The 11876-nt window shown below is 31.4% G+C and overlaps 2 protein-coding genes across 2 annotated transcripts; both read right to left on the reverse strand.

Moving 5' to 3' along the window:
• Nucleotides 1-537: 537 nt before the first annotated feature.
• LOC126678336 (uncharacterized) lies at nucleotides 538-3341 on the reverse strand. The gene is made up of 4 exons (XM_050373239.1): nucleotides 2730-3341; nucleotides 2042-2615; nucleotides 1155-1768; nucleotides 538-960 (listed from the first exon to the last, which is right to left on the reverse strand). The coding sequence occupies exons 1-4, from the start codon at nucleotides 3339-3341 to the stop codon at nucleotides 538-540; spliced, it is 2223 nt and encodes a 740-aa protein (XP_050229196.1).
• Nucleotides 3342-6049: 2708 nt separating this feature from the next.
• Nucleotides 6050-11876, reverse strand: LOC126676191 (rhomboid-like protein 20). The gene is made up of 8 exons (XM_050370346.2): nucleotides 11724-11876; nucleotides 11550-11650; nucleotides 10046-10186; nucleotides 9519-9585; nucleotides 7212-7363; nucleotides 6989-7090; nucleotides 6580-6702; nucleotides 6050-6466 (listed from the first exon to the last, which is right to left on the reverse strand). The coding sequence occupies exons 1-8, from the start codon at nucleotides 11746-11748 to the stop codon at nucleotides 6302-6304; spliced, it is 876 nt and encodes a 291-aa protein (XP_050226303.1). The 5' UTR covers nucleotides 11749-11876; the 3' UTR covers nucleotides 6050-6301.

The raw sequence follows: 11876 nt of genomic DNA on the forward strand, positions 1-11876 counted from the left end.
ACAATAATTCATGATAAGTGTATGATAATTAGTATATTTATCATTTATTATCATGATAATTGTATGATTTTCTTACAGATTTCTACTCCAAACAATTTTACAAATGAAAAAGTGTATGATAGTGAAAAGTTTATGATAATTAGTATGTTACTCATGTGAGAATTATATGATATTAACATGATAAGTGTATGATATGAGTATGATTTTAAAATGATAACATCTTTAAAAAGTATATTATAATATGATAAGCATATGATAACATATTTTTAAAACTTTTGACAGATTATTATTCCAAATTCATGATAAGTGTATGATAATTAAATGACAAGTATATGATAATCAAAATATTCATCATTTATTATTATGATAATTGTAAGATTTTCTTACAGATTACTACTCCAAACAATTTTACAAATGAAAAGTGTATGATAATAATTTTTGAATTGTTAAATTTTTTATTAAATGAAAAAATGAAATGGAATATTTCAATTACATAATAGCAGTTCAAATCTTTCAAATCTTTACATAATAGCAGTTCTATTTCTTTTTTGGCTTCCTACAAGTTTTACGATTATGTCCATAAGCTGTACACCTGTTCTGTGTCTGATGCTCTACTACTCCTTTTATTCTTCTCTTCTTTGGCCTTCCTGCTTTAATTCTGCCAACCGGAGGTAAGACAATATAATTTTCTACCTCAGTAGGTATATCCCATGTGTCTTCTTTATTTACAGGGTATACAACTTCTTCATATGTAGCAAGCATCTTTTCATTTGTGAAGTAATTTGAGCAGTATTCATGTGGGTCTTGATGCTTGTCATAGCATACAGCAGAAGCATGCCTACAAGGAAGCATATCTACTTGAAATTTGTTGCATGTGCAAGTCCTATCCTTCATGTTAACAGTAAAAGTACTTCCCAAGTCAATCACACTGAATATGTATTCATCTGAAGTTCCATCAACCTGATGACCAGAAGATAAAATTCAACATATGATAAATCAATGATAATTTTATGATAGTCAGATGATAAGTTTATGATAGTCAGATGATAAGCTTTGGATAGTCAGATGATAAGCTTTGGATAGTCAGATGATAATGTTTATGATATTATGATATTAAGATGATAACCATGAATTTAAGCTAATTTATGATTTACCTTGAGTTCCATTGATTCTAAGTAGTTTTCCCTGAAAATAGTTTCATATTTAGTTGACAACTTTGTGAAAGTTCCTTTAGCAAGATTTTTGTTTTTGCAGCTCCATCTTTGAACCAAGTTCCTTAAGTATTCCATAAGCATTGTAACTGGTAATTCTCTTGTTCTGTTAACTGCTGCATTAAATGACTCTATTGTATTAGATGTCAAAATATTGTACCTTTTGTTCACAGAATGTGATACTGCCCACTTTTTCAATCCAACCTCATTGAGATATTCTGTAAGTTTTGGACTGATCTTGTGTAGTTCGTCCATATGTATTTTGAACTCTGTTTTTGTATAAGATCTTGCAGCTGCCATGAAGAGATCTTTAATTTTCTTGTGTTGTTTCTTGAATTTGTATTTCACATTATTCAGTAAATGAAAAATGCAAATGTCATGTTGAACTTCTCCTTCAAAAACACTCTCTATTGCTTTTTTGATGCTGTCGTGTCTGTCTGAAATTATACACATTTTCTCTCTTACACCAAACACAGATTTGATGTTAGTGAAAAACCAATTCCATGATACATCATTTTCTGAATCAGTAACTGCAAATGCAAGGGGGAATATTTTTCCTGCAATATATAATATGATATTAAATTAATATATGCAATAAAATAAGATAATGATAATGCTATTCCAATATTATGATAATGATATGATAATATTATGATAATGATAATGCTATGATAAGCAGATGATAATTGTGTGATAATGTAAATATACTGTGATAATATTATGATAATCCTATCTAATTCTATTATCATCAGAAGATTATAGGATGAAACAATTATGATAATGCAATGATAAAGTCATGAATAATTTGATTATAAGTATTATTTGCTTACCAGCTGCGTCATGCGTTGAAGCTGAAAAAAGAGTACCTCCATATGGTCCTTTCAAAAAGGTTCCATCCACAATCATAATAGGAATACAGTGATTCCATCCACTTATTGATGCCTTCAGTGACATGAAAGCATAGAGAAATGAATTATTCTCATCTTTTTTCAACATTACAACTGAACCTGGATTTGTTTGCTGTATCATATAAAAGTATCTTGGTAGTTGAGCAAATGAATTTTCTGGTTTTCCTCTTAGAAGCTCCATTTCTATTTCTCTACATTTCCAAGCCTTCCAGTAATCCAACTTAATGCGATGATCATTTCTCATATCTCTGATTATGTCATTAGGTGTATAAATTGTCTTGACATCCAACAAATTTGGTTTTATGATTTTTGCTATTGTTCTTGAGCTGACATATTTGTTTTCCCCCATTCTTACCTCCAATGAACATGTATGACTATTACTGAATGTTCGCACCTGAAACATTTTGGTATGTCCAATTCTTGATGCATAAAATTTCCATTCACAATAATCATCGATGCATTTTAACCGGTACTGTCTTGTGCAGGATTTTACAACCTGTATCATTTATGATATGTGTATGATAATTAGTGATATGATAATAGAAAAGATAAACAGATTATTGTATTTTAAAAAAAAAGATTAAAATAAAAGGATATAATATAATATTACCTTGTATTGAAAATGGTCTGCTAATCCATACAGACTCATATCTGTTATTAGTGTCTCTTTGTCTATGAATATCCCTCCTTCTTCTATTTTCTGATTTACTTGTATGTTTGGAGCAATATCTTCTTCAAAATCATGTTCTGGAAGATTTTCTTGAAGGTCGCATAGGAGGTTTTCATATTCAATCATATCCATATTTGTGTTAGATATTTCTTTTGATCCATATGACTGATCATAGAGCCGTGATGTATTGTCTTCATAAACAAAACTTGAACTGTTTTCTTTGTTTGCAGCTGATGATGATGATGATTCCATTAACTTCCTAGATTCTATTTTATTAATAACAACACAAATTGGATATTTTGTGAAATTATTTTCATTCTTCTTTAACTCTAAATAGAATCTGAGACTTCCTTCGTCTTCAATTTTCATTGGAGGATAATTGTCACGTATCAGAAATTTTATATCTAACTGTACTGCACTATCTTGTAGAAGCAAACGTTGATATACTATTTCATAAAAATCTTTGAATGTGCAGTCCATTTCCAATAAAAGTCCTGTTATTTGGAAGTCAATAAACCTGCCTTCCTCATTCCATTGTCTATTATGTTGCATTAAGACTTGAATATTTTCAATTTTCTACATGTTATAAAAAATATGATTAGCTTATGATAAATATATGATAAGAATATGATAATCATACTTTTTTTATCATCAAGCTAAAGCAGTTATCACCAAGGTATTCTATCAGCAGATTATCATCATATTATCATCATATTATTTTAACACATTCTTTATGATAAATATATGATAAGAATATGATAAGCTGAGTCTAAAGCAGTTATCACCAAGGTATCATCAGATTATTATATCATCACAAATAACTTAAGATACAAGTTATATTACATATACTTCCATGATAACAACTCATTGTAGCAGTTATCACCAATGTATGATAAGAATATGATAATCATACTCTTTTATCATCAAGCTAAAGCAGTTATCACCAATGTATTCTATCAGCAGATTATCATCATATTATCATCATAATATTTTAACACATATTCTTTATGATAAATATATGATACGAATATGATAAGCTGAGTCTAAAGCAGTTATCACCAAGGTATCATCAGATTATCATAATATTATCATATTGTCATCATATCTCACTCGAATTCTCATGCAGTTATCATCACATTATAATCGTGTTATCATAGATAAATTCAGATAGAAGCTTTGAGAACATTATCATCATGTTTTCACATATACTTACATGATAACAGCTCAGTGTAATTATACAGCAGTTATCATCAAGGTATCAGCACATTATCATCATATTATGAAAAATACATTCAGATAGGAGATTTTTGAGCACATTATCATCATGTTATCACAAATACATTCAGATAGAAGTATTATTACATATAATTACATGATAACATCTAACTTTAATTCTCAGGCAGTTATCATCAAGGTATCAGCACATTATCATCATATTATGAAAAATACATTCAGATAGGAGCTTTTGAGCACATTATCATCATGTTATCACAAATACATTCAGATAGAAGTATTATTACATATAATTACATGATAACATCTAACTTTAATTCTCAGGCAGTTATCATCAAGGTATGAGTAAATTATCATCATATTATCATAAATACATTTAGATACAAGTTTTATTACATATACTTGCATGATAACATCAAACTTTAATTCTCAGCCAGTTATCACCAAAGTATCAATACATTATCATAATAATCTTAATACGTATATTATAATGATAACAGCTTATTTAATTTTTTGAAAATTAAAAAAAAATAGGTAAAAACAGTTATTTACCTTGAGATCGCGAACTTGAAATCGAGAGCTTGAAATCGCGAACTTGAAATCGCGAACTTGAAATCGAGAGCTTGAAGACGAGCTTTCAGAGAGAGAAATTTGAAAAGAGAGAAAAAGAAGTCTCGTTATTGTGAGTGAATTTGTCAGCTGGGAGAAAGGTAATCATTATATAGGAGGAGTAAATTCCTAAATAAAAAGATGCGGAGAGTAAAAAGTCAAAAGTAATATATTTTTGAGGTAATTTCAATATCTTTTCCGCGTTGAGGTATTTTATCATATTATTTTCTTATTTTAGGTAAATTCCTAATTTTCTCTATATTTATTTACACCTACACAATGTGAAGATTGATCCCAAGCTAGAATATAGTTTTTTTGGTTACTCAAAGATCGTGTTTGTGGAGTGGTATCTCACTCTTATATCATCTCCTGTTTCTTAATCTTGGGGCATCAACTCTCACTAAAAGGAAAAAATTACAGGAGTAGGCTAATTACGGTGAATTATTACAAAAATGCTAAGTTATTATATTTTTTTCTTTACTGCTAATTTTCTCTTTACATCTAATAAGGGCAATTATTTACATCTTATACCCATTCAATAGTTTAAAAAGACATGTGGCAGTAAAAAAAGTGACATGTACTCCTTGCCATAATTTCTAATAATTTGATAACACCTGACAGACTACAATTGAAAATTAATTAATTTTTTCAATAGTAAACTCTAAACAATAGCTATCACAATTAATGATAAATATTTTTATATAATAACTTTATCAAAATAAAATATTTAAATAAGTCATGATATTTCATAAATTTGTTAAAGATAAACAATCACAATAAATCATAATTAAATAAAATTAGTAATAAATAATTTATAATTCGTGATCAATAGTTTTTTAACATATATTTTATATATATACCCATATTTATATATTTTTAATATATAATATTTGTGTATCTTGATATGTATTATGTATAGATAATGTATTACAAACCTACCATTTGTGTATTTTGTATACATTATATGATATCTATTAACATATTATTATTTGCTTTTTTTTTTCTATTTTTTTTGTATAATTGATGGCTCAATAGTGTATTTAATTTTTTTTTGAAATGTATCAGAGCTATTTTTGAAATTGATTTTCATATGTAAAACAAAAAATTATAAAAATTTATACCTTTTCTTATGAATTTTCAAATATATATAGATAAATTTGATGAAGTGGATAATATTGTTATTAGTTTTTTTTTTTGTGTATATATCATGTATATAAAGATTTTTATATCGAATAACAAATTAAGATGTTATTGATACATGAATTTCAATTAAAGTATATAATATATGTATTTTTAATTTAAAATATGTTATACATACACTTTTGAGAACAAATGTAGTACTTTTTACCAATGCACAAATAGGCTTATAATCAAATAAATGTCCGGAAAAGATCAATTGCACAAACAGACAGCACCCATGAGAAAAGCAACTATGTACTTGCATTAAGGTTCGCCAATAATGTGTAAACAATTGTACACTATCCTAACTTTCAGTCATTTTGGTGCCTAATTACTACTTCAAAATAAACAGAATGCTTCTGAATGAAAATAGGAGCACCTTGATTAGTTCTGGAAAACATATCAGCCTAGTCATCAGTTCGGGTGCATCTGTTAGATCGCCAATTCCGACAGTTGGGTTCGCTCATTTTCACTGCAGGAACTTAAATGAATTAATGGGACTGCGCTTCAAGAAGAATGTTTGTTGCTGCATTTATATCGTTTCTGGCGTGCACAAGTGCTTGTCTAGCCGAGTCCCTGTCAAAGCCCATTGAAACCAAAGTAGCAATCGAGTCTTCTGGTGGCTCTGCAGGAGCCATAGGAGCAGGATAGGTTCTCTGAAATCAAAATCAGAATAAGAGTTTGGGATGCATTAGATTAAAGAGCATCATGAAAGATGGAAAAAATTGTTTGAGTCGATCTATGGAGATGAGATTGCAGAGTCGCTCACCTCTACATGGCGACTTGGGTAGGATGGCGTACTCCCTGTAACGTTCCTAGTTGTCGGTCCACGTGGACTTCCCGTAGATGGCCAAGAAAGCCGCGAGAAGAATGAAGTTAAAAACTCTGGAAACTGTATGAAATAGGTAAAAGAGATCAGTCAGATATAAGATCTAGTAAGACCCTTGTCAACTTCACATACCATATGACAAGAGTAGAGTTGATGGAGCAATTGCCATTCTAAACAGTTTCAATGAAATTTTCACTCTTATTATTAATGAAAATAGGAAAAATTCCACTTATTGACTTAAAGTTAAAAGAGAGAAAGAAGGGGGAAGAAATTCGCTATTTACTATTTAGAAAATAAATTAGGTAAGCTAAAATAACAAAAAAAAAAAGATAAAATCAACAGGTAAAACCTTGGCCTTCCGTATGCCAAAGAGATTAAGACGGTATAATGATCCTGCAACCATGCCACAGATTCCTGGCAAGAGGGATCTCTTCCAGGAAGATAAAAGCAGCTGAAAAATCAAACATGATATTAGTTCTTCGAGAAAGCAAGGATCAGCACATGTAAAGTGAAATCTGACAAAAAGATAAGAATTCAATCGAATGCTTAGCCGCTAAATGTTCACAGCTTACCTGAAGACCAGCTAGATATACGAAAGACTTGTCAGAGAAGTGGATGCTGAAGACACGAAACCGCGTTGACACAGGAATATCAAAGAAAAAGGGTACAAATGAAGCAAAAATAACACCATAAGGTCCTGATGCAAGTAGGTTTGTCGTGGGCTCTACAGAAACCAAACATGCATGTTAATGTGCAATGAACAATAATCAAATCTTTGGCAAAAAAAAAGAAGAACAATAATCAAATCACATGTCCAAGCAAATGAAGTACAAATCAGCCTTCACTTAAGTAAAATCCTCTAAAATAAACTTAAAAATCAGGAAAAAGCATACAAACAATAAGAACGGATGCTGATTAACATATTTTTTTCTATTGTATATCTTGTGCCTCTAGAATCATTGAACTAGATCAACAGTACATGGTACGGGTGCAGATCACATCTCCAGCATTAGGATCTACAAGCTGGAAGAAAAGCACATGGGCTTCCGCCTGGACCATATTACCAAATATTGTAAAGATTATCATGATCACTAATTTCCCAAAGTAAGGATTAAGCATATGTGTTAACTCATTATTAGGGGGGTGCATTTCAATCATGGACCTTGGACTTAAGCCTTCTATTCTCATTACTAATCCTAAAGTTCAACATCTCTCTGAATTCCCTGAACTTTGGCGTTTGTACCTTAATTGTTTAATGCCATATCGGTCAAAGTATCATTGGGAATTTGAGGTGGCAGGGTAATAAAGGCTTAGCATGACAAAGGTGATGGGTGATCACAGCGAGGCTTCACTATGAATTGAAGTTTAGGGACTTTAATCAGCATCACAACTAAATATAAGGACTCGTGAAAATTACTCTGTATATGGAAAACAAATTGTCTGAAAGATCAGAGTCCAAAAAAGCATGGTTCAATCAAGAGAAATAGAGAAAGGAAGAGAAGAAGAAGAAGAAGAAGAAGAAGAAGAAGAAGAAGAAGTAACAAAAATTATAACAGTCAATAGTAACAAGAACAACAAACGCAAGAATTGACAAGAAAGTGAAAAGAAGAAACAGAATGAGAGAAAATTTCACCAATATGTTTGTGGTGATTATGCAGGGGAAAAAAAAGCAACTCAAAAACTGGAGTGATGCTTGCTTTAGACAGTGTCTTGTACTGATAATATATATGGAGTAGTACTGCAGGAATGTTAATTTCAGTAACGCCGCTGATCCTATCTATTAAGACTCTAGAAAGTAAAGACTTTTTCGTAAACCTCACAAGAATAATGTAGCTAGATGTTTCAAAAATATATTATGAGCGCTTGGTCTGGAAAACTAATTACCTCTTCTAGTTTCTAAGAAATTGCAAAAACTCATAGAATTAGGACTGTAGAATGATGTTTTTAAGTTTTACTTTCTAATGTAAATTCATCAGCAGCAAGGCCTGTTAAACTCTCACTCTCAGCTTTTGGTTTCCCGCAATGCAAACACTCCCATCACTTGTTTTTCATGAGCTCTTTTGCTTCCAAGGCAATCATAGTTACAGGTTATGGATGTTTGAGTAGGTTGCTTATCTTTCAATCTTTTCAATCAACACATAAACCCAACTACAAATTTGGACCTGCAAGCTGTCCTCAGTTAATAGCGATAACACAATATTTCCATATGAACTCAAGTCAGAAGTAAAGCCAATTAATTCCACTTTCAAGTGTTAAAGTTGTTTAACATTATAAACTTATTTTTCACAGCTTGCATCTGTTTAATTTACCCCCCCCCCCCCTAACTCTACACATGAACACGCCTCATCCCTGATGGATGGACCAAACTCTCAAAGTTTCAAATAGCCTGTAACTATCCTCAACTTTTGATTGATCTTGACTAGGCTCATACAGGGTACGTGATAATGGTTTGTAAGACACCAATTTGGATCATAGGTTCTAAGTAATTTCTACCTGATTTCTTTGTGTGATGTCCAGGTAATCCTGTATAAATAAATATGTAAAAAATATCCACCTTTTCTGCAGAGGTAGAGCGGGAGGTACAGGGAGGGAAGGAATGAAGAAGGTAAAATGGTTTAAAGAGGAATTAAAATTTTGTTTGAGTAATAAAAACCATAATTTTTAGTCACTTTAAACCTGACCATTAGAATTGAAATCAAAGTTAAACTACTTGGCCGTCTTCCATTGTACAAAAAATGGTTAAATTTTGACGGACTAAGTGATTTAGTTAACAAAAAAGTTGTTAGACATTCATCAATTAAGGTTAAATCAAATATTTCAAAAGGCACTAATGAGAAGCAGGTTTAAAATATAGAACAGAATGAAGTAGTGACACATACCTTTAAGGAGCCCTAGCGCAAGGACCTGAAATAGTAATGAGACTACTATAGAAAACAAAATAAATACCTGAAAAAATTGAGAGACATTTGGTATTAGAAGGAAATAAAATTTATGAAACTATCCAAACTTTAAACTTGAAAAATAAAATACATTATTATGTGTTTATTTGATTCACAAGGCCTCATCTTTTCCCCCTTATTCAATTCATTGATTTGATCCTTATTATTGGTAAAAGAAAAAGGAAATCTGATAATATTTTAAGCATGGAATTTTAGGATAACAAACATGTCAAACAGGGAAATGAATAACAAGGTTTAATAGAATAAACAAGAATTTTTTTTAAACAACACATCATTTGGAAGTTATTGCTAACTAAAAGTAAAACATAAAAGACAAGAAATGGGTATGAGACAACAAAAGTATGAAGTAGAAAGAGGATGGAAAATATTGTGATGCCAACAGTTTATAATTCATGTCAGAAGCAAATTAGAAATCATGACTAAGTTATCTTGAGTAAATAACTCACCGAACATTTATTAGAACCTATCTGTCTCTCAAAGACCCTGAAATAGTATAGAAGATAGAGTCCAAACAGGAGTTCTGGTGTAGATGAAAAGGCAAAAACTGAAGCAATAAGTTTCCAAATACGCAGCTTTCCAAAAATATCCTGCAACAAAAGAAAAGTAAAACATAATCAAGTGCGTCCTAGTTTTGATTTTGAGAATTTGTAATGAAAACACATGAAGAACCGAGTAGTTGAACTTCTCAATCATTTTCAAATTGACCAGTATAACAGTGTTCAAGGGTCAAAACAAAAACATTGGAGATTATGGGTTACTTTTCCGTTTAACTGCTTGTTTTAACTGAAATTAGTTGCTTAAAAGCAATTTTACTGATCGAGATTTTCTCTAGGGCTAAATCATGAATCTATAATAAGTTTAAGGGTTAGGATAGATTCATCAATTATTGCAGAAAATTGTTGCTTCTTTCACAACTGTTAGGTATGTATTACTGTAAAAGAAGCTCAACAAAAAATTTAGAAAGAAAAGAAACTGTTGCAGCGGTGACTCTTCTATTCTATTTTTACATGCAAATATAGAATTGGCTCCGAAAATAATAATGAGAAAAGCACCCTATATTTGAAGAGTAACAATTGAACAGCTAAGCTTTTTGTCAAATACAAGCTCATTTTCAAGGTCAATTATTTAACTCTGCTTAAGAGTGTATATCTAATTGAGCAATATCTGTGGTTCCGATTATAGATTTGTGGATTCAAGTCCTGTTTGATGAGTCAATAATAACGGATTCTCCTAATAATTTTTCTACAAACAAAAAAAGTCCCACTATCACTATTTTGGGTACAGATTTAAATATCAGGCCAACCATGTCATCATCTGAGTACTAGTATCTGGTGTTGCAATATGCAGCTGACAACAGTTCCATGGGATAAACTGAATGTACTCCCCGCAACAACCATCAAACTTTCCACATCATAATTGAAATGATCCTTGGGCCCCTCAAGTATAAGATGAAGTTTTTACGTCAACCAGCTCTTCACCAGTCCGTTACTCTAGAATACAGAAATTTCTTGTCAGCATCTTAATCTTTGACAGTATCATATACAAGGGAAGAATCCTATTCACTTTGGCTCCAATCCAATTCCCTAAGCTGCAAACCGAAGAACCAAATCCTCAGAGGCATATTTAGTTTACCACACCGGCTTTTCTAATGCACAGTTCCAGACAGCTGAAATCCGAAATCCAACCCATAACTCCAAGAGCAAGCAAAAATTGCTTAACTACGAACATCACCAACCAACTATATACCTCGATCGAGTGTCTCGTTGGCTTACATCTAATTACAAATCTATCCAAACTTTAGTGAAGAAATCTAAATTATGAATTACACCCATCTCAATTATGAATCTTGGTTGACTATAAACAATTAACTCCTTCAAATTTGGTAACTTAAATCAAGCCTCCTCAACCAAAATTCAAGCTTTTAAAGGAAAAAAAGAAAAAGAAAGGTACCTGATAAGACAATCCAAGCTTCGTATAGGCACCTTGGATCCCAAAAGAAAGTGTGAAAAGGGCAGAAGCGATGACGAATGTTCTGGTTACTGGCGCATTATCTGTTCAATTACCCACCAATTAATTCCTGTGTCACTCGCATAAGTAAAATCACAAATTAATCAGAGAACTCACTGAAACCAGATGGCCCGCCGTTCATCTTTCTCGCTCGTCTTCTGGAGGCAACCCCAAATTCTCGATTACTTTGTATATTGCAGTTGCCAGCTGCTAATGGACTCTTACGGCGATAAATGTGAGTTTGACTCCCCAACTTTATGCTTTTTTCCC

Source organism: Mercurialis annua, linkage group LG4 (assembly GCF_937616625.2).
Source record: "Mercurialis annua linkage group LG4, ddMerAnnu1.2, whole genome shotgun sequence".
Lineage (NCBI taxonomy): Eukaryota > Viridiplantae > Streptophyta > Magnoliopsida > Malpighiales > Euphorbiaceae > Mercurialis > Mercurialis annua.